The 24,169-nt window shown below is 39.9% G+C and overlaps 2 protein-coding genes across 2 annotated transcripts in view; one reads left to right on the top strand and one right to left on the bottom strand.

Moving 5' to 3' along the window:
* SOGA3 (SOGA family member 3) overlaps nt 1-20,339 on the bottom strand; it is a 48,836-nt gene extending 28,497 nt beyond the window's left edge. The window contains exons 1-4 of the mRNA XM_044249287.1: nt 19,541-20,339; nt 16,414-17,522; nt 15,731-15,955; nt 13,786-13,944 (exon numbers count right to left, since the gene is read on the bottom strand). Of these exons, the coding sequence (XP_044105222.1) occupies nt 13,786-13,944; nt 15,731-15,955; nt 16,414-17,505 (1,476 nt within the window). The 5' untranslated portion in view covers nt 17,506-17,522; nt 19,541-20,339. The remainder of the gene's footprint in view (nt 1-13,785; nt 13,945-15,730; nt 15,956-16,413; nt 17,523-19,540) is intronic.
* Nucleotides 430-822, top strand: TMA7 (translation machinery associated 7 homolog). Its single transcript, XM_044249273.1, has one exon. The coding sequence runs from the start codon at nt 464-466 to the stop codon at nt 656-658; it is 195 nt and encodes a 64-aa protein (XP_044105208.1). The 5' UTR covers nt 430-463; the 3' UTR covers nt 659-822.
* Nucleotides 20,340-24,169: the final 3,830 nt, after the last annotated feature.

Raw genomic sequence — 24,169 nt, 5'->3', positions numbered from 1 at the left:
CCACAGTCCCAGGAACACCATTTCCTCAGCAGCATCTTTATATCTAGGGGTAGGGAGGGTTGCCAGTCTTCTCTGAATGCCTGACCAGTCCAAACTAAGAGCATGTTCTCTGAATCCTGCCCAACCACTGTGAGTAATCGTAAATATATGATCTATCTAGGTGACTTTCCTTTGCTACCAGAGGACCATGACTGATACAAAGGGTAAAGAAAAATATCCATAACTATGTAGAGAGAATATAATCTGACCTACAAAGGAATCAAAATCAGGCCAATCTCATATTTCTCCACTGAAAAACAAATGCCAGAAGATAATGGAACAGAATATATAATGCGGAAAGAAAAAAATTTCACTTGCTAATGCCATTCTGCCATTTCTAAGTGAAGTCAGCCACATGCTATTTTCAAAAATACAAAGGTCAAGGCTTCCGGTGGCAGGGTCTGGGGAAGGGGCGGCAGGCGCCATGTCCGGCCGCGAAGGTGGCAAGAAGAAGCCCCTGAAGCAGCCCAAGAAACAGGCCAAGGAGATGGATGAGGAAGATAAGGCATTCAAGCAGAAACAGAAGGAGGAGCAGAAGAAACTCGAGGAGCTAAAAGCGAAGGCCGCGGGGAAGGGTCCCCTGGCCACAGGTGGAATTAAGAAATCTGGCAAAAAGTAAGCTGTTCTTGTGCCCAAGGCAATGATGATCCTTAATTCCATTCCTGTTTAAACATCTGGATTCCTTGTCATAGCATCTGTTGCTATCTATAGCTGGAATGAAGTGTTGTCTTAGATCCTGTTGTACATTTAAGAATAAACTTTTGTAAAAAAAAAAAAAAAAAACAATCATACAGTGGCTCATAAAAAAAAAATACAAAGGTCAAGAAATAGAACATCTACAATTTTTTCCTGTAAAAAAGAAAAAGAAATCTGGCAAAAAGTAAGCTGTTCTTGTGCCCAAGGCAATGATGATCCTTAATTCCATTCCTGTTTAAACATCTGGATTCCCTGTCATAGCATCTGTTGCTATCTATAGCTGGAATGAAGTGTTGTCTTAGATCCTGTTGTACATTTAAGAATAAACTTTTGTAAAAAAAAAAAAATAAAACAATCATACAGTGGCTCATAAAAAAAAATACAAAGGTCAAGAAATAGAACATCTACAATTTTTTCCTGTAAAAAAGAAAGTCAAGATCATTATCTAATCAAATTAAAGATTATTTAAAACTGAGGTTTCAAAAATGTAGTTGTGGTTCAAAATCACTGATAGTGTAAGCATTGAAACTGGAAGTATATTGTTTGAATTACATATGAAGCAAAAGATATTCTTTAAATCGAAACTAATACTATAACAGTAAGTAATAGTAAAAATCTTTGTTTATAATCCTATGTTAAATTAACAAAGACCAAACAGTAATCCAAGAAAGAATTCTTAATTCCTTGTTTTATTCTTGAATTTGATGATTAGAAAAATTGAGAATCATAAATGAAAAAACCCTTAAAGTCAATACTAGTAGAATTAAAAATAGAGTAATTACCTTCCAAATCATTGCAGAACATATTTATTTTATTTTAAATGTAGCCATACCTCTAAAAGAAGTGAATCTGATAGCTGCATTTTATCCTCAAGAAACAATACTTTCCATAAAACAGACCCTCCTAAATACAGACAGATGGTTATCATTTGATCAAGTTCTATGAAAATCTTTTCTTCCATATGCAAGGAGGCAGTAGATACAATTACATACCAACATATAAGTCACTCATTATGCCCTTGAATACAATAATCAATTGGGCTGTCTAATTATTTCTGCTATTATTCAAGGTTCCTGGCCAACTTAATGGTAAGAACATTTGTTTTGTGAAGGAAAGAAAAAATAATGTAGTTAATTTTATTAACCACTTACCACCATGATTAATTGGCTAGACAAATTGGAAATAACTGAACTAGCCAGCAGATGAGTATAGAATACTTTGAATTTTTAATTTTAAGCACCTCTGAGTTGAATCACACTGAATATAAATGGCTCCATTAAGTGAAATATACAAGTATAAAATGGAAAATGTCAGGAGAGAAGCTAAATGACATCTTTAAATGTCATCTTCAAATGTCATTTACCATCTGGATAAAGATCAGTTTAACTGACCCTGAAATGTAAAAATGGAATTAGAATGGAGACATCAAATAAGTGATTGTACTTCCATTAAAATGCAATGAACTCTGAAATCTTCAAGATATAACTGAATTTTCAATTTAGAAAAGTCTTCTTAATATACGGTGAAATTGCTCATTATATTTACTCAGATGTAACACAAGTATTGGAAAACAAAAGAATCGAGTAAATTCTAATTTAAGAGCTAAAGATGAGCTCCTCTGATAGCAATCACATCTTCCTAAACACCTCTTCTCTTGCCCAAGCATTTAAAAGCATTTACAGTTTTTGTATATATAAGTCTTTCTGTGCATTAAATGGAAATATGGTTCCTAAATTCAGAGAGCACAGATCTTTGGAGTCATTAAAAGGCACAAAACCATCTAAACTGTCTTGTACTTGAATACAATAGCCCTTCTCTCTCTGCTGAGAGGTTTCTCTTTAAGAAAAATATTTATAGAGCAGCAGAGGTAGGAGAGACATTCACCCAGACAAATCAGCGGTCAGCCCTGTTGGGGAGTGCGGGGACAGACAATCTAGCTGCTGTGTCTGCATGTCCCTTCAAACCTCTGCCAAGGAGAAGTGCCGGAGGGTGACGTGGTTGGGTCTAATGACATGCCTCATGGAAGAGGGAACGGGACGTGTGGATGAAGTTAGAATGGCTTTATAGTGAAGGGACCTATAAAGAAGACCTTCACGGTCATAGACACTCATGGGGAAAGAGAAAGCAGAAGTGTTTCAAAGCCTGGATAGAAGAGTTGGAGTCCTGGCTACATCTAAAATTTCACTCTCATGGACTCAAACATTCTTTCTAAGAGTTAAGTCTTAATAAGCGAATCTAAAACAATGTGATAATGACAAGAGCGTCTGATGTCTACACCACCTTAGGGCTTATAAGGCATGCCACATATATTCTCTTCTGTTGTCCTTGAGAATACATTGAAGAGGGAAAATAGCTATTTTCCTTTAAGAGGCAATTAAGTCTATTAGTGATTTATCTGAAATAACACAGGTATGAAATCTGTAAAAAGAAGAGATGGTATCAACAGACTTGAAAACATGCTGTTTAGCCCTATGTTCCCAGTTTCTTTCTTTCTTTCCTTTCCTTCCTTCCTTCTTTCCTTTCCTTTCTTTCTTCCTTTTCCTCCCTCCCTCCCTCTCTTCCTTCCTTCCTTTCTTTCTTTCTCTCTCTTTCTTTCTTCTCCCTTCCCTTCCCTTTTCTTTTTTTTTTTTTTTTTCTTTTTTCCTGTAAGGGTTTCCCTTCTGTGAGAGAAAACATAATTTTCCTTTGGACACCTTGGAAGTATTCTCTCAATATTTCTTAGTGCGTTTTCTAAATGTGTGCTAGAGGTGCCAAACTTACGAGATTCTAAGAGAATTAAGGTCCCTAAAGATGGCAGGTCACTTGTGGGTCTGGAAGAAGACAGAGGTGCTTGTGGAAGGGACACTCTGACCCAACAGTGTGGCTGGGTAGCATTGGCCACTGGAGACTATGGGCTTGGAGGGAGGGGGACCAGTGTGGACCCTGCCAGCTTACAAGTGATATTAACTTTGCTAAGCCTTGAGTGTTTACCTCTAAAATGAAACTACTTTTAAAAAAAGGTTTATTTATCTGAGAGAATGGGGAAAGGAGTGGAGGGAGAAAATCTCCAGTAGACTCCCCGCTGAGCATGGAATCAGGCAGAGCTTGATCCTACGACCCATGAAATCATGACCTGAGCTGAAACCAAGAGTTGGATGCTCAACTGACTTGAGCCACCCAGGTGCCCCTAAAACGAAACTATTAACAACATCATTATACATGAAGTATCTGGCACAGAGATTGGTTTATAATTAGCACTCAGTGCTTGTAGTCACTGAGCAGCGGCAGCCCTGCAGTAATTCCCCTTGTCTGTCCAGGCAAATTAACTGCTGAGCTGACTCTCTCAAACATCAGAGATTTAAAGCAAATAGTTGGATAGTCTTTGGGAGTGACAAAATCTGCAGTCTGCAGTCTTCTCTCGTTCTCTAAACCCGCATTCCACATTGTCTCACCAAAGGATATAGAAGTCAAACACAGAACTGACTCACTTGTTTTGTTTTGTTTTGTTTTTTGTTTTAGTTTTCCTCTTGTTTTTGAGCTCTTGTCCTCATTTCCCAACCCAAGACTATGAGACCTTATTCCTCAGTGCTTGTAGTCACTGAGCAGCGGCAGCCCTGCGGTAATTCCCCTTGTCTGTCCAGGCAAATTAACTGCTGAGCTGACTCTCTCAAACATCAGAGATTTAAAGCAAATAGTTGGATAGTCTTTGGGAGTGACAAAATCTGCAGTCTGCAGTCTTCTCTCGTTCTCTAAACCCGCATTCCACATTGTCTCACCAAAGGATATAGAAGTCAAACACAGAACTGACTCACTTGTTTTGTTTTGTTTTGTTTTTTGTTTTAGTTTTCCTCTTGTTTTTGAGCTCTTGTCCTCATTTCCCAACCCAAGACTATGAGACCTTATTCCAGGAAAGACGTTTCTGGGGAATAATGGGTTTGAAAGAAACAAGGTAGAGGACTAGAAGTTTCTAGGAGATAGCAAAGTCTCAAGAGATCTCTAATTCTGGAAGCAGGGTGAGCCTGGATTTCCTCCTATCTTGTTTGTATTATACTAGGCCCCATGGAAAGAGTCCTGTTTCTGTTCTTTCTACAAAATAGGGCCTGAAATACCTCTCCTACTTTCCACATATTCTCTCACTCAAAATTATTTATTCTTTGTGGGATTTGTATCAACAATTTCTGATTGTTGTGCGCATGATGCTGAGTAAGACACGATTAGGTTCTTACTCCCAGAGGGTTTATGGTCTAGTGTGGAAAAAAGATATATACAAATTAAGTATGGAATAGTGGTCGCTATTATATTACAGAAGAATATGGCATAATTGATTAAATGCCAGGCACTGACCTGGATGTTAAGGGTACTACAGTGATCAAAACCGGTGTCAGCCTCATCCTTATAAGTTTTCCATTCTGAGATAATGAACATCAAAGCATTCAGTATAGTAACACACATGTGTAAATATTGTCAAAGTACAACTTCTACAAGGCTGTCTTTTCTTTTGTTTTAAAGATTTTATTTATTTATTTATTTTACAGAGATCATAAGCAGGCAGAGAGGCAGGCAGAGAGAGAGAGGAGGAAGCAGGCTTCCCACTGAGCAGAGAGCCCGATGTGGGGCTCGATCCCAGGACCCTGGGATCATGACCTGAGCCGAAGGCAGAGGCTTTAACCCACTGAGCCACCCAGGTGCCCCACAAGGCTGTCTTTTCTATCAGAAAGTAATTAACTTGAAGTCAGGGACTACCCTCATGGTTACACTAACTGTTACCTTCTTACATACACTATATATAAAATTTATATATATATAAATATATATATATAAATATGTATATTTTTATATATTATATATAAATAAATATATATAAATAAATATATACAAAATATATATATATACTCAATAAAATGTTTGCTAAATCAAACAAACTTTGAAAAAAACAAACAAACAAAGAAACAAACTTTGCTAAATCAGATCAAACTTTTTGGTTTTTAGCTCTGAGGAAGATGTTGAGGCAGAGATGCTATTTCCTGCACCACTAAAAGCGGGCCCTTCTCAGGAAGTCAAAGGTAGAGGGGAGTGGGAGAGAATAATGTTACCCCAAAACCTAAAGGCACCACAGGGACTAGCTGGGTCACAGTTACACCCAACAGAGTCCCTTAAGGAAAAGACTGGTTGTTTAACGGGGGTCAGTTCTATGTGAGGTTTTTCTCTGTCACACACACCCAAAAGCCTAGTGACCTCAAAGAGATTTTTATTATACTCTTGGAAACATAAAGACTTGAACCTTCAGAAAATCTCAGAAGTCATATCATTTCAATAATAACAAAATTAAAATGTTTGGATGTTTAGCTGATGACTTCACTCATTTAGGACAAACTCTGAGTTTAACACAACACCCTGACATCTGTGTCTTTGTATGCTCTGAGGGCGGGGTGTCTATACGCCCATATTACAGTAGGCAATAAATAGTATTCAATAAATATCTGTTGATTGAATAAGGGAAAAAATAATTACAATAATAAAAATGATAGTAGTGAAACAGACTGGCATGCGTGACTATAAATAAAACTTTCATGGAGAATAGAGATGAATAATAAAGTAGAAAATGACATTTTTATGGAAACTTGGAGAGTATTTAGTTTAAGTTCTACATTTATGAATAAAGACGATACATTTCAAGTTACTTGCTCAAAGTCAGTTTCTAGATGCCATGACATGTGAACTTTCTCATAAACCACACTCAAATTCACAGCTAATGACAAAATGTCTAGATGTTCTTTTCTCCAAAAGGGTCATTCTTAATTTATAGACTGGGTAGATAAGAACTGACAATGGTTATGAAGGTTCAGCCATCCACCGGTTGTCATGTGAGCCATCTACCGGTTGTCTGTTTATAATTGCAAACATTTTCCTGTACTAGGATTAATTTTCTTCATGGTTGCTCCGAAGGCCTCCTATAAAGCTTGACATTGCCTCCATATCCAGCCACAGTTAGGAAGCAACTTCTCTGAATTTTTCTCTCCCTGCCTCAACTGCTACTGAGCTCAGAGCTGTTTCACACACATCCCTTGGGTTAAGTTTTCTTTCCTCTTCCCAGAATTCTTACTTGACCAAAATTTTAAACCCTTAGTTCAAGGGTTATGATTTATTGAGAACTGTTTCAAATTCCTTTTTAAGGTAGGTTAGAGAAAGAAGATGGAGAAGTAAGCAACTCTTTAATACCTGTGTCAGTAAAGAACTTCCATGGAGATATTTAAACATATATAAACTGCTCACCTCTCACACACAGATCCCTCAAAGTTCAGCCTAGAGCCCCAGGACCTCGTTAAACTGGTAGAGTACATGGTTGGAGACTTAGCTGTCATCGATACGGTTCACCAGCAGATGCAACAAACCTTTCAACATGCGTTTTTTTTTGTTTGTTTTTTTTTGAGTATGGGCTTGAACTCAGGATCCTGAGATGAAGACCTGAACTGAGATCAAGATCCGGATGCTCAACCAACTGAGCCACCTAGGAGCCCCTCAACATACATTTATACATAATCTATGAAGCCATGCCATTGCAAACATCATAATTAATAGATATTTGAAATGTGAATAAACATATAATCAAAAGGAGATGCTTAATTAAGTAGAATTCATATTTACACAGTGCCTTGGTGCTTTAAGAACATAAAGTTCAAAATCCCAGCCAAGACACAAACTGGCTGTAGGAAGAATCTTTATTTTCAAAAGCATTGAAACCCTTGTGCTTTTCATTTAAATAAACAGAAACTTGAGGTTTACAATAAAAGTTCAATATGTTTCACAAAATACTCCACCAACGGGGATTGTCTCACCAACAGGGATTTGCTTTTGCTGGGGGTTTGGCATCTGGATAAAAGAAAAGACACACTAATATAGGACTGAGTCTAGGGAATAACTTCAGAGTGCATACAACTGCATATGTAATTTCATGGAAAAAAAAATCCAATTGAGTTCACAATTTCCAAATAAATACATCTTTGAAAACACATACCCAATATATAGCAACCTGGAAAACAAGGTTTCTTCTGCTTACCAGGCACATTGTTTTTTTTAAGATTCTAATTTAGTCCATATTATTCCTGCCTAAGTTATTCAACAAACCACTGCTTCTGAGAAGATGTGACTAAAGTAATAGTGTTTAATTGATGCATTTAAAAATATTTATGGAAATTTCATTTAAAAATGTCAATATCTGCTCTTCTATTTTTCAAATTACAACTACCAGAACCAGGGGAAACTATTTGAATGCCAAAGAAATTCTCCCTTAAAACCATCTCTGGGACTGCTTCTTTACTGATTTATCACTCAGCATTTCATTTTTGTACTTTATAACTTAGATGAACATACCCTATCAAAACCAATTAAAGTTACACTTAACATTTATTTTATATCAAAAAACAAATAGGCAATACTAAACATGCAGGACAAGAATTTATTTATTAGCGATCTGTCTGTAAAGAGAGTCTAAGTAAACAGATATATTCTTTATATACTTAAAAAAAAGACACTACTGTTGAAATTTATGGTACTAATTATTTTTGTGTTCTAGAATGAGAGTTCACTGTAATAGACAGAATATATTAAGCAAGTGCACAGAAAACAAAAGTCTCAAGATAGATAGTGCTATCGCAGTAGGCAAATTAAGGGCCCTCTAGGGCAAAGACCAGGAAAAGTTAAGAAAATTATTTTAAGACTCTTGTATGAGGTTAAGTGATGAAACAACACAGAGAAGATAGATTCTGAAGTAAAAAGGATCAAATAATCATTTATCATCACCATCATCATCATCATCATTATTCTTTCTTCCTTTCCAACCTCAAAGGTCCATTTCTTTCCTCAAATGTCTATTACCAATGCTTCTCCAAATGTCAGATCTTAAAGGTGACATGAGAAGACCCCTCCCTTCTGAAGAGCACAAGGGTTTCAGAACTCTCAAAGTAAAGTTTCATCCTATAGAAGGACTTCATGAAGGGCGGTGACCTTCAATTAGCTATAGCAGACCCTCGGCCCTCACAGAGCCTCCTCCATATCTTTATGCTATTTGTGCATTAACCTGTCTTGGCATTCAAACCATGAATTGTAGTTTCCATGAAATAACTTTTGTAAAAACCTGTCTCTGATTGCTTGTGATGCTGAAAAACCATCATTTTCCCTGGGTTACAAAAAAGTAAAGGCATTTTTCTACTGCAAGAAAGCATAGTGGTAGTAGCAATCAATGTTTTGTTATCGGATGAGAATACCATTAAGATTCTAAGGCTGCATCCTAAGAGGTCCCTCTTGTTTGCAGTTGGCAGAACACCAACAGTTTCAGTACAAGCAATGAGTTGCAGTAGACTCGTCTAATTACCTCTATCCTGCCTCTACTCAACTCTTCTTACCCCAGTGCCTACTCTGCACTCTCAGAGGAAGAAGATAAGCAGATGGATGTGAGCAGGTGCAGAGGACCTTGTGTAGCCACTAGCCTTGAGAGCAATTGGTCAACACCCTTGAAGCCAATTAAACTCTTAGTTAATGGCTTCCAAACTCCAGCAGATGGCCTGTTGGTCCCAGTTGTGCAGTTCAACATCTATATGACTCCATATAAGAAACTAAAAACTGGGAGTTAGAGCGTTGCTTCTCTCTAGTATATTCTACTTAACATTTTATGATTTTACTCCATAACTAGTGTCTTTTCTTCATAATGGAAAGTGTGGCCTCCTTCTGTTTTCTCCACTGATTAGAATGCCACAAAGGATGACAGTTGTGTGATTAACACTCACCAAGGACTTGAATAGGTTTTCATTTTACAACCAAGGAAACAGATGATTATGTGAAACTGTCACAGTCACACGAGGCCAACTCAAGCTTCAAACTCACAGCTCCTACCCCACACAGTGAGACACTTATGTTGCAACTCAGTTTTAATACTGATCTTCTTGGAAGATAACAAAGTTATTACAAGAATCTCATTTTAATGAAACATTTCTGATTTCCAAATATATTTTTACACTACCTTTTCTATTCCTGACTCTTTTCTGAGCATTATGAAGGTTAACCTCAAATGAATGATTTCAGAACTTTCCTGTGAGAATATTTTTCATTTTTCCTTTATTGCATTTAGAATCCCCCAGATCTTTATCTTCTACTCTCTTGTTCTTCCTCTCTATTTCTATTTCCTTTCTCCACTGCCACCCACCTTCTCAAACTGGGAATGCTATTGTAGAGCCCATCTTTTTAATCAAAGGTTACTTTAAAAGCTAATATCCTGAATACATGCTCCTAAATTCCCTCCACTTTTTGTTATTGTTGTTGTAGTCTCTAATCAGGGACTGGAGTTTGGCTTTTAGAACTCCAAGGAGAATGTGAATTTCCTTTTTGGCATGAACATATACCCACATTGTTTGATACTACAAGAATGTTTTCCCAAATCAGAGTCAGAGCCCTGAAGGAAGAAATAGTTGAGGCAGAATCAACAAAACACATCTCTACAGTGATTCTCCTTTTTTTTTTTTTTTTTAAAGATTTTTATTTATTTATTTGAGAGAGAGACAGTGAGAGAGAGCATGAGCGAGGAGAAGGTCAGAGGGAGAAGCAGACTCCCCATGGAGCTGGGAGCCCGATGTGGGACTCGATCCCAGGACTCTGGGATCATGACCTGAGCCGAAGGCAGTCATCCAACCAACTGAGCCACCCAGACATCCCTTCTACAGTGATTCTCCTGAGGGCATTCTCAGGTTCTAGCCCTCCTTCCTGGTAGCCAGACTATTCTGGCTTTTATTTTACAATGGCAGATGTCCCATCTATCTGGCTAATGGACAGTCTACAGGTATTTTCTCCTTTTCTGGACACAGAATGAAATCAGGAAGCTCTTATGCCATTCTTTTTTTTTTTTTTTTTTAAAGATTTTATTTATTTATTTGACAGGCAGAGAGGCAGGCAGAGAGAGAAAGGAGGAAGCAGGCTCCCCGCAGGGCAGAGAGCCCGATGTGGGGCTCAATCCCAAGACCCCGGGATCATGACCTGAGCTGAAGGCAGAGGCTTTAACCCACTGAGCCACCCAGGTGCCCCTCTTATGCCATTCTTAAATCCAACTTTCAGATATTTACTTAAAAAACATTCACATGATACCAAATCACAAAGTATTTCTCTTTCATTCCTGGTCATCAAATGAAGTTTGTTTTGACTTGAGTATTCTTAATTGTATAAACAAGGAATATGGGAGAAGGCAAGTGAGGTATGAACATGGAATGGAGCCTAATGTAACTGACAATGAACTTTCTCTTTACTTGCCTATAAGAAGATGTTTAATTGCTATGGTTATAGAATGAATTGGGTCCCCTCAATTCACATGCTGAATTCATAACCCAGAGTACTACAGAATGTGACCTTTTTTGGAGATAGGGTCTTTACAGAGGCAGTCAATCTACAATGTACGACCTACAATTAGGTAGGTCCTAATCTACAACAACTGATGTCTATAAAAGGGGAAATTTGGACATAGGTATTTATAGGGAGAATGCAGTGTAAACATGAAGACAACTGTCCATAAGCCAAGGAGAGAGGCCTGGAACAGATCCTGCCCTCCTAGAGAGTAAACCCTGACTATACCTTGACTTTGGACTCCCAGCTTCCAGAACTGTGAGAAAATAAATGTCTATTATTTACACTACCCAGTTGGCAGTACTTTGATACAGCTGCCCTAGCAAACGAATAAAGCTGCCGATTTCATTGTTTTTCCTGGAAATTAATTTTTTTCATTTTTTAATTTCAACTGTACATTATTGTTTAAGAAGCATATACTTCACATAATTTCATAGTTAATCTCTTAACTTTAGGAAAAAAAAATCTATGCTACTCTTTAAAGATAATGTCCTGGACTTCATGATAAAAGTCGTGATAGCTGCAGGAGATGCTGAGAATCATTAAGACAACATTTTACAACTGAATAAACTGAGGCAAGTTTGAAGCTTTTTAAGTCACACAGTTAGTTACATGATAAAGATGGTCACATGGCTCCCAGTTTCCATGTTTTCCTCCTGTAGCGCACGCCGTCCTTAGGTATTAGCTAGGAATTACAGATCATGAAAATGGTTTTGCCATGGGGTGCCTGGGTGGCTCAGTGGGTTAAAGCCTCTGCCTTCGGCTCAGGTCATGATCCCAGGGTCCTGGGATCCAGCCCCACATCAGGCTCTCTGCTCAGCAGGGAGCCTGCTTCTCCGTCTCTCTCTGCCTGCCTCTCTCCCTACTCTGTCTGTCAAATAAATAAATAAAATCTTTAAAAAAATAAATGGTTTTGCCCTAATTTTTCATGTTAAAAAATGTTTAAAATCAGGATAATATAATAATAAATAGAAACTTAGATCACAAAATAGTTTACCCCACTGAAACTATTACATACATATTCCTAACCAGACTTGATACTTTTTTCACTGTTACATGGTAAATATATTTTTATACCATTTTAAGATAAGCAAAACAATGCAAGGTGCAATAATTCAGTTAGTCCATGGAAAGGTTAGGATTTTCATTTAAATTCTGCATATTTAGGGGCACCTGGGTGGCTCAGTGGGTTAAGCCGCTGCCTTCAGCTCAGGTCATGATCTCAGGGACCTGGGATCGAGTCCCAAGTCAGGCTCTCTGCTCCACAGGGAGCCTGCTTCCTCCTCTCTCTCTCTGCCTGCCTCTCTGCCTACTTGTAATCTCTCTCTGTCAAATAAATAAATAAAATCTTTAAAAAAAAAATTCTGCATATTTAAGCAGAGGACAATGTCCAGAGGACCATTTGTGCATTTGCTAATTCTCAATAATAATTTTCGTAAGTTGCACATATACTCTCAGGCAGTTTTCAAAGATGATTATTTTAACTCAATTGCTACTTATCACAAAGCTAATTACTTCTTTATTTATTTTTATTAATTATTTTTATTAACATATAGTGTATTACTTGCCCCAGGGATACAGGTCTGTGAATCATCAGGTTTACACACTTCACAGCACTCACCATAGCACATACCTTCCCGATGTTCATAACCCAACCACTCTCTCCATAACAAAGCTAATCACTTCTTGATAACTTTCTGTTATCTTTTCTCCTTTATCTTATCTATAAACTTTCTGTTTCTTTTCTCCTCCAATTATTTTCTGATACTAATTTTGTTCTTTGAGAAAATTTAGGGGAAATAGAAACTTCAAATACCTGATGTGGAAAGAGGACTCTGGACTCTTCCTTCTACCCTAAAGGGTAAGAACTAAGATGAATTGGTCAATTTCAATTACAATGAAATAGATTTCAACTGAAAACAAAGAAAACCTTTCAAAAGAGCTAGGTTGTGACAGAATTGGCTAATGCAAATGAACTTAAAGGTCAGTCACTGGTAATGTTCTAAGCATCTGATTATTTGGGGGTTTTGTCATAAGGAGGATTCAAACAATGTTTCAATTTGATTCAATTAAATGATTTTTATGTCATTTTCATTCTAAAAGTCTGAGTTCTATGAACTCAGTAGTAATCACAGGACTATTTCTTCTTCTCAACACAAGACTTAGTCCTTCGTGATCTTAGACATGCTTTGTGTTTGTATAGTTGTGTAATTTCTTTAGCATAAATTTATTTATTTATTTTTAAAAAAGATTTATTTATTTATTTGGGGGTGGGTAGGGAGAGAGGGAGAGGGAGAAACCCAGGCAGAGTCAGGGCTGAGTGCAGAGCCTCATACAGGACTCAATCCCACAACCCTCAGATCATGACCAGAGCCTAAACCAAGAGTCAGGAGCTCAACCGACTGCACCACCCAGATGCCCCTCTTTAACATGAACTTAGAGGACAGAATGGAACCTCAGTCAGAGCTCATATATATCAAGTTAGAGGTAGGGCTGAGGTCAATTTTTCTTTACTACTTATTACTTTAGTATGAAGTCATGCATCTGTTAGTATATTGGGTGAGAACAAGAAACTGATCTATAATAATTAAAAGATGGAAGTATTTTAACAGTCATATTTGTCCTGGGGATTCTTTTCTAAAGAACTAAATGTATATGTAGCAGAACATGAGATAATCAAATACTAACCTCCTTCATTTTTTCCAGTTCATTCTGTAAAGCTTGCTTTGCGATCTCAACTTCTATAAGCTGTTGCCTCAGTTTTTCATTTTCGTCTTCTGTTGTTGTTCGCTTTTCTTCCACATTTTCCAATTCGTGGTGAAGTCTGACAGATACATCCTTTGCAACCTAAGTTAAAGTGTTTTAACAGTAATATATAATTAAAGACAATAAAATAGTGAGCTAAAGTTACAGTCACCTTAAAACTACTAAGAGCCATAAATAAATAAATACAACTATTAAGAGTTGATATACAAATTGTTTCTGCCATATACCAGTATGCTTTATATATAAGTCATTCACATATATAAATGATTTAACCATCACAACAAACCCATGATATAGGGACTATTACTATTCCTACTTTACAAATGAGAAAATGGAGTCTTAGAGATGTGAAGTAATATGCTCAAGGTCACACAGCTAACAAGTGGTCAGGTAGTCTGGCTCTCCGCTCTGTTCCCTAAACCTCTACACTACACCACGTAACAGATGTTCAACTGTGATTCATCATGCCTAAAGAAATGTCATGTATCTCCTGATTCTACAACAACATTATATATTTCTGTTATTACTCATTTTCATGACTAGAAAACGAAGTTTTCACAGGTGAAGTGTGAGGATTGAATTCTGATCCTATGAAATATGAAATCCTAGGAAATATATCAGTCCTTGAGATTAAGTTTTGTTTTGCTTTAACTACAGTGTACATTTTTGCCTTTGCTTTGGTGTGGTATTATATAGTGGCTCAGGACATAGACTGTGGTTTTCTACTGGGTGGGGAGACAGCCTGGCCACCTATTAGCCAATTCCCAGGGCTGGGGACTGGGCACTTTAACTATGAAAAGGTTCAGCTTCCATACAAGATGATGTTAGTAATAATTCCAACCTCATAGGTCCCCCTCCCCCCCCTTTTTTTGTCTTCTGCTAACATTTAGAGAGATAACTCACTGTTAATATATAAGAATGCTTGCCACAGTGCCTGGTGCATAGTGAGCACTCAACAAATGTTAGGAAAAGAAAAAAATAATAATACAATGACTTCCATTAAGTGTTTTCTCACAGCTTTCTTTAAAACAAATATAGGATAATGACACTCGATTTTCATATCTTGAGGAAGTTAAAAATAATTAAAATTATGTTTGGTTGTCCAAGGTTATGAAGATAACATTGGTTTGCACTGTCAGTGAATCTGCCTACAGTCAAACTGAATCGAACAGGCCACACCTACTTAAAAAACGTATTTCAAGGTTAAAATTTCCACACTGGGGTAAATTCTAAAGGAAGAGCTTCACATTAAGAATGAGGTTCTTTCATTTACTGCACTCGCTCTTTACTTCTCCACAAGGGGCGGCAATTTGAGCAGATTTTCTTTCATGGAGTTAGCAAAGTACAGAAAGGAAGGAGTCCTGGAAGAAGGAGGTTAGGGTGACTTGCAGGGAGAAACCCTAACTCTAATATCTTTCCAACGCTGTTCTGGTCTTCAATCCTTTCCCTTCAGGAGTCTTCATCGCGCTGTTCTTGACCGGCTGATTTCACCTGGCCTTTGCTCGGAAGACAGCCTCTGGAGGCCAGATCTACCAACGCCAGAGTCTGCGCTTTGCCACGCCCGCGTTTCTGCCGGATGAGGCGCCCTCCTCCCACCATCTCTGAAGGAGTCACCATTACTCCCAGGAAAGCCCACTAACCTCGCTTTCCTCAAGGCCTTCCACGCACACTAGACCCTTCAGACCCGCTGGTCTGTTCTTCCCTTTCTCCTGCCCCGAAGCCTGGGATTTCGTGGTTAGCTCTGCGAAACTCCGTGTCTTTGCTAATGACCAGTAAAGGCCTTTCCTCGCAAAGAGGTCTCATCTGCCGTCCCTGCCCCGTGCCTCCCGCACCCACCCCCCCCAACCCAAGCCCGGGTGCAGCAGACCTTGAGATCCTGCTCCAGGCTGCGCAACAGCTCCCCGTCGATTTCCCCAGTCTGCGCGTAGCGGAGCCTTTTGCGCTCGGCTTTGCGGAGGCGGTACTGCAGGATCCGGCAGTTTTTGTTGGCTCTCTCCAACTCGTGGCGCATTTCCTGCAGTTGACAGGCATCCTCCTCGAAGAAAGTGTCCCTCATCTCGTCCATCTCGGTCCTCAGCTCATCAATCTCGTTCTGAGGCGGTGACAGGCCGTGGGTCAAAATTAACCTTGCCCCCTGCCACCCGGACATGCACCGTACGTACCCCATGCCAACTGAAAATTCTCAGTTTTATTGCCCCCTCTCCATGAGACAGGAGTGCAGAGCTGAATGAAGAAGAAACTAGAAAAACGGGCCTTCTTTGGGCCTTCTCATACTCTCCTACTCTACCTCTCTGCATGAAAAAGTGGGACAAACCATGATAATTAGAGAACGAAGGCCCAAATTTGGATTTAAATTAAAACCTGAGGCTACTAATCTTAGGTCGTTTTAAACCTGGAAAAGGCCAAGGAGCCGCCCCCCCTGTTTCTTCTTCCCTTCCCTTTTTAAGGCTACCTAACAGGTTAACAGACTCTCACCCTCGAGGGACACGCCCTAATCCTCCGAGACCCACACCTCCCCTCCCCCACGGGGCTGCCCCCCACCCTTCTCACCTTGAGAGTCTCGTTTTCCTCTCGCAGTTTCTCCATCTCCTCCTGCATTTCTTCCTGCTCCTGGAGCTGCTGCGGGTGCGGCTGCGACGAAGGAGGCGCCGCCGCCTGCATGCCCCCTCCACTCGCGCTGCCCTCGGCGCTCTGCTGGGGGCCCTCCGCTGCCGCCGCCATTGGGGAGACTGAAGGGATTGCGAGAGGCTCGCAGATGGCAGGGGCGCCAGCGACCGGGGAGCTGCGGCTGCTGCTGCCGCCGTTCTTAGTGTGCATCTGAGCCGCGGCCGCCGCCGCTGCCGCCCGCTCTTTCTTGAGGTGGAACTGGATGAGCTCAGACTGCAGACATCCTTCCTTCCAGTAGCTCCCTCCGCCACCGCTCCCGCTCCCCACAACACCGCTTCCGGAGTTTCTGCTGCCGGGGCCTGGGGTTTTGCCCGCAGAGGATGGTGAAGGGGAGGCCCCCTCCCCGCCGCTGCTGCCCCTCTGCTGAGCGCGTACGCCTTTCCCTCGCCAGCCCCTGGGCGGCGGCGGCGGCTGCGGAGCGCCCCCCTCCCTTTCCCCGGAACCACCGCCGGCTCCTCCTCCTTCCCCACCCCCTCCTCCTCCTTCCCCGAGCGGAGGGGGTTCCCCGAGTTTAGCGGACACCGGCTCTAGCTCCCGGGATGGCTCCTCCGACGGGCCAGGCCTCCTGCCGCCCACGGGGGCCAGGGTCGCCGCAGGGGCCGCTTCAGCACCAGCCGCGAGATGGACAGCTCCCGGCGCGGCCCCTTTGGGCGCCAGGGGCGCAGCCTTCTCCGCCCCGCCTCCGCCTCCTCGGGCACTGGTCGGAGGCACTGAGCGGCTCCCGGTCTTGTTGCCCTGCTGCTGCTGCTGCAGCTGCTGCTGTCGAACAGAATTGAGTTTAGTGCCGGCCCCCACGGGGGACCGGGTGGTCGCGGTTGTCTGTCGGACCGAATTGTCCCTTAGTCTGGCAGGTGATTGAGCACGCTGCTGTTTTCTGCTGCTGCCCTCTGGGTGCAGTCGAGCCTCAGTGGCAGAAGTGGCTGCAGAAGCTGTGGCTGTGGCGGGGGCAGCGCCCCCCATCGGTGGCTGACTCATAGCGGTCTGGAAAGAATCTACCAGATGAGATTAGAATGGTTTATCACCAGATCATTCTTTTCCCTTCTCAAATCCGCCAACCTTCCTTTCTAATCTGAGATAGAAACAAAAGAAGGGAAGCACACAACACGTCTGCATTGTTACGGAGCAAAGGGTGATTTCCCCGTAAAAGGGAAGCCCTAGAAAATCATGAAATTTGTAAAGCACTTAACAGAAGCCTTGAATTTAGGAAGAGGATGCAGAAGAGTCTATTTTCATTTTGTTGAGGGAGGCACCATCTCCAACTCACTCCATCTCAGTAAAACGATGATGATGGGAAAGCAGCTGAACCTAAAATTCTCACGGTAGCAGGTTCTGGCAATGGTGAGATATGGGTCAGAAAGGAATTGATGGGATGGGAGAATTAAAAAAAAAAAAAAAGAAAGAAAAAGATGAGGGGATAAAGTCAGGAAGAAGATTCAGAAGGAAAAGAAGTCCACGTGGTAGAGTTGAATACCCTGCTTTTTCAACTTTGATTTTCCTCCTTATTGAATCCACATTTTAAAACCTAATTGAGTAGAGAACATTTAATTTAATTACTATTCTCAAAGAAAGGAAAGGGGTTATGATGTAGGTTCCTACAGGAAATTTGCTGTGGATACATTTCACAGATAGGTCTGACTCTTATTGTTGTTCTTGGTTAGAGAAATTCACCCATTTTCTTTTAGACTAGAACTAAGACAAAAAGTAATGAGTGATTTTTAAATCAACTTCATTTTAAGAAAGTAATGGCATTCAGGATCATCTAGATGGTTTAGTTATTAGTAACCCTAAAAGTATTCTTCTTTAAGCTTTGGTAAACAATTTTTAAAATACTTTTGGAAAAGTTTATTGCTAGCCCTGCACAATGTCTTAAGTTACACGTGATGACTTCTACATTTATCAGAATTTTATAGTTCTTGTGAGTCATTTTAGTTTTAAGTGTAATTGCCAGATAGAAGATATTTTCATTCTTAAACATCTTATTACATGGTATATATCACAGGTAAAGTTTATATCATAGGTAAAGTTGTACTTTTAAAGTGCCGGAATCCTTCTATGGAGCCAAATTCTGAGACAGAATGATTCTCCAGCCAAGAAACATGGTGCATCTTTACTCATGGTGGCAAGATAAACCTCTATTGTGTATTTTTTCCAAGATAAATCCATCACTAGCTTTTAAAATCTGGAAAATAGCAAGCCATTGCCTCCTGGGTTCTTTTGCCTAGTGATCCAGCTTCCTGGTCGACTGTCAGTTTGGTGCTTTTTCCTTAGAGCTACCATCTCTTTTTAAAGCACTGAAAGGGGTATGACTAGGCAGAAAGTTCTGCTAAAAAAAGAGAAAAAAAGAAAAAAATCCTCCTACTAGGAGAAGAGATGCTTGCCAGTTATTTTACTAGCATTTTTCCTGTTACTTTCCATTTTAAGTATCATAACTTAGTGAACATGCAGCAATTCCTCATTTTATGAAGAAATATTACTGGAAGTTTCCTTCTGCCCCTGACTTTCTCTTTTGGGATCTCCCCCAACAGTTTAAAAAATAATGGCGAACAAAGAAGTCACTAAGGGGAAAAAAGTTATCCACCAACTTATTTTCTACACGTTCTTCAGAGCCACATCCTCCTAGAATGTCTGGCCTAGTTCAACGGCATGGGTCATACTAATGCGGACCACCTAACCAAGCTATATTGCCAATGCAACCTTATTTTTGTTTTTGAATTAGGCATAATCACTTAGGAGCTGAGAGTCCCCTGACAACGTTTAAATTCGGCTCCCAGACAGCTCTAACCCAGGAGAAAGCTCAGGAACTCGGCTCCCACAATCAAAGGTACCATGCTGTCACGTGATTCTCACAAAGTGACAAGATGCTGTGCCTCTTCAAGGCTTCCCCCGTGGAAATCGCCAACCAAGCAACCCCGGATGGGCACAAACCAACAATTTTAATCTCAAATTTTATCTGCCCATTGACCCACCCCATCTCTCATCCCCATCCCTTTAGAAATCCAGAACTGCTCACTTCTCTGCAGACGCGATGTTTCGAAGTTGCATCAACAGCGTTTTCCTTCTGATCCTCCGGCGACCTCAGGGTTTATTTTTACGTCTTTTAAAGACAAGGAAAGTTTAACTTCGTAGTATTATGTGCGACTTTTTGGCTGAGCACGACTTTGGGCCCTCTCGCCCCAGTTCCACACCCACTCGATTTCTCCAGACAATGGCGTTAACGTGCAGGCTCGGCGGCCCCCAGAGCCGGTTACTTCCCGGGGTCCGCGACTCGGCTGAGCTGCGGCTCCAAGCCGGCGAACACGCGAGGTACCAAGCGGTGCCAGACGCTCCTCAGGAAGTGCACTGATATTCATGAGCTGACCTCACCGGACTGGGCAGGGGAGAGGGCGGGACTGCAAGGGAGTATAGGGTAGAAGTAACCAAAGAGAGGCTACTTTCATAGGGAAAAGAAGAAGGCGGGGACGAGCCGGGGTGGAGGAAGGAGCGGGTGACAGGGGTGGTGGCTAGAAGACAAAAAGGCCGGAGCCACACCCGAGATGGAAGATCTGTAGCTGCGCTCCAAGTCCTTGCTTCGCTCCCAAATCCTGTACTTGGCAGAGGATTCCAAAACCGCTCGAAATCGGATGCGCTGGTTTTCTGCAAGCTTTGTCCTGGGCGGATCAATCTCCATCAATTATTCACTTGAGCTCTTTTCTCTGGGAGGCGTATTCGAACAGCCTTCCCGGGCGTGACTGACGTCTCCTGATGCAGCTGCGAGGAGCTGGCAGGCGGCTGCTGGGAGTTCTCTTTGTTCGCTCACTTTAATTCTCGTACAGCCCTCCACGCGGTGCACCCTCCCCACCCCCAGCCCGGGCGGAGTCACAGACGTTGCTTCCCGGAGTAGATAATGGTTGCCCGACCCACCGTCCCACAGACAAAAGGCTCTTGAGATGCCACCACCAATTTAGTGCAAACCTAATAAATTTCGGTTTACAGAGATCGTTTACTGCGGGGTTGTCCTTGGTTTACACTCTTCTCTCCTTTATTAAATCCTCGTTTCTGTTGTGCATACAAGAAGCAATTGCTAGAATCCATAATCTTTATAGTAGTGCATATGGTGAACAGAAATCATCGAGTGTATTTATAAAATAGGAGATTAAAGCAAATTCAGGGAAGAAAGGAAGGAATTCAGAATATATGTCTTTACAATGTACACTAATCTATTCTGTTCCACAATAGTATTTTTAAAATCGGACTGGAAAATTATTTTTCCTTCCGGTGTTTTTTGGGGAGGAGGGGTTGGTATGGAGGTCTCCCTTGCACCTCAAAGAATTCTTTGGTGAACTTGAAGATGAGAATAAAAGTAAACACTGCTTTAGAAAAGGCATTTTTTGCTCTAATTTTGTTCTAAATTATTCATTAATATGTGGTTTTGTAGGTACAAAGGAGGTCAATATATTATTTTTTACGCTAACATGAATTTTAGTGTAAGAGATTTTATTTTCTGAGTGTAACATCTTGCATTAAAAATGAAATAAAAACAATTTAAGAGTAGTTTGCATACAAGCAACATAATTACAGCAAAATAAAAAGCTGTTTAAGTCCTGGTGATTAGTAGCTCCAGCAATCTATAGGACAAAACATCCCTGTATTCATTTGGTCTAGGATAGATAAATGCCTATTTTATGCCTGACACTGCCCAAGGTGCTAAGTATGCAAATATAAAACAAATACTTCCTGTCTGGGAGGTTCAGGCATATTGAAGAGAATCAGATAATTTCCACATAATCCTTTTCCTACTTTTTAAAAGTGGAAATGTGGTATCTGTGACCTCTATAATGAATAGCTCAGACCTCAACAAGGCTGCAAAAATAAGGGGCGGGGGGAAGCAAAGTAAAATATAATCACAACTTATTTGGAATTTATATTAGACAACTTGTCATTATGTACTCAAACTTGAGTTGTAGTTTCCTTAGAAATACCAAGATCCATAGGTCTCATTCAATCAAAGTGGATAAATTGGATAAAAATTTTTTTTCAGATTAATCCTTACAAATAAAATAATGATATTATAAACATAGACTATGAACACAAAATGTACCTCGTCCTGCTTCTCTAAGAGCTTGTACTCTGTTCAGTCATCTATATTTCAGGTTTTGTTCCTAAGGCAGTATTATTTATTTCAGTGTAATTAGTAACTTGAAAAGTCTTATAAAAAACCAAGAATTTATTATCATGCATGCTTCAGTCAAGTAGTCACTGTGCTTAAATGTGTCACTTCATAATTTAGTATTATGCAATGTCAAACTTGAAGACTAATAAAGAATAAGAATAAGCAATATTAAGATGCTTCTCTACTCATGTAGATATGCCATGAGAACTTTTGAACTCAAAAATTATTCTTTTATTTGCTAGTTAAGATTATATTTACTCAATAAGACAAACCCCAAAGATAATTATTCAAAGATTTTATCAGAATTTGTCAGTATTATTTTTGCTGTGTCTCAGAAGCAGACAGACCAAGTGGCCTTTTAATTCTGTAATAATGAATTGCTTGTTTTGTAGCATAGTATGGGGTGCATCTTCAATCAAGGGAAGTCGGCTGAAGTCTCAATTCCAAAGTCCTTAAATACATAGCTTAAAATATCTACCCTTTGGTTCTCAAGACTTTAACTGTATAAAGGTATCTTTATATAGCTTTACAATTTGCAAGACCATTTCACTTTGTATGCTTAAAATACTGTGAAGTAGATACTATTTTCTCCACTTAAAACATGGAATAACTTAGTTTGAGGTGGTAAGTGACTCGTTTAAGTTAAATTTCAGAATCAGAACTTGAACTTTGGTCCTTTCTTATATCCAGTCTGCTTTTTATATTCTTCCCACATACCTCTTTTTCATACCAGGACTTAAAAAAAAAAAAAGAAAATCAAGGCTGACTTTGTACCTGTATCCTACCTAGGCTGATCTTTTGACATAAGAACAGACTGTCTACATTTGGAAGCATCATTTGGAAGCATCAACTCAAACTCCATATGAAAATGTTCTCTCTTGTCCAACTGGTATCGAGTTTTATCTTCTTTTCCTTTTAGTGAAGAAAAACTATATTCTATATTGATTTTTAAATGAAATCATCATTTGATAGATCTTCTCACTAAACATTGGTTTCTTTATTTCTTAATCTGTTTCCTTCTATATCCATTTTTTTCTTTCAAAATATTTCTTAGACTTATCTTTTTTATTTTCTGTGTAATCAATACCAAAATCCAGACCATTGTGAATTCCTCCTATATTAAATAGATTCTTTCCACCACACCCATACTGCCTAATGCTGCCAATTTACAGTTCTTTCAGGCAGAAAATTTCCTCATGTCACTCTGCTTACAATCACGGGATCATGTTCAAACTCTTCTAGACTTCAAAGAATTGCCCCGTCCCCATCCTATACCAAAATGTGCTTTCTAATGCTTCACCACACATACTCCCTTCCTATCTGTACTTACTGTCTCTTTACCCCGTAAGTATCTAGGGCTCATCCTCCTTAAGTATCTAGGGCTCATCCTCTTTGTGTATTATTTTTCTTGCTGTTTTCCATACTTAGCATGTCTGTCTTCCTCTCCTATTCAAAATCTACCCTTAATGGGGCACCTGGGTGGTTCGGTTACTTGACAGTCTGCCTTCAGCTCAGGTCATGATCCCAGGATCCTGGGATAGAGACCCAGAACAAGCTCCCTGTTTAGTGGGGAGTCTGCTTATCCTTCCTCCCTACTCCCTCTCCCCCTTACTACCCCTTCTCACTCTCCCTCTCCTCCCTGCTCATGCCCCTCCCATCTCTCTCTCTCTTAAGCTACCCTTAAGGCTCAACTTAAGTCTCAAATTCTTCTGTCATGTGAACTTAGGCAGGTTATTTAAACTTTCTGAGCCTTTTGTATTTTTCCATTCAGTCATTCATTCCTCTATCTATATATTTAACATATATTATTGAGTTTATATACCTAATTTGTGATGATGATTATTATAAAATGATGAAGCTAATTCTTATTACAGTGCATGGGACATGTGCTAATCATAACAAATTTTAAGTGATAATTACTATGTGCCTGGCCCTGTAAGGTACCAGTAAATGTTAATTCTTACTGTCATTTGTCATATTTTAGGAATATTATTATATTAGTTTATCCAAATTCTCTAGAACAAATTTCTATAGAATCATTTCCATAGAACTAATAAATAATGTCACACTGTTAGAAATACTTGGTTAGTCTTGAATTATTTTATAATTGTCCATCCCAAGCTAATGTGTTACTTCAAATTAAAAATTAATTGTAAATATGATAGATATTTTCAAATAACATTCCCATATCTCTCATTATCTCTACCAGGTAGTTAGTCAGCACAGGGGCTGGAATTTTACTGGTAGACTTCAAGTGACAGAGAAAACCTGATACTCTCAGATCCATCCCCTGTTTTTAAAGAGTAATTTAGCTTGGAGATATGCCATTGTCTTGACCTTTACTGACATATGTAAGCAGTCACAAGCCACATTTGTTCTCTGGATTACATTTTAGATAATGATTTATGAATCATAGACTCCTTGGGTTGTAAACATCATTACTCATCTTTTTATGTCTATGCAGACTACCCAAACCATATTATATATTGT

This window comes from Neovison vison, chromosome 1 (assembly GCF_020171115.1).
Source record: "Neovison vison isolate M4711 chromosome 1, ASM_NN_V1, whole genome shotgun sequence".
Classification (NCBI taxonomy): domain Eukaryota; kingdom Metazoa; phylum Chordata; class Mammalia; order Carnivora; family Mustelidae; genus Neogale; species Neogale vison.
This window is presented reverse-complemented; position numbering and strand designations above follow the sequence as displayed.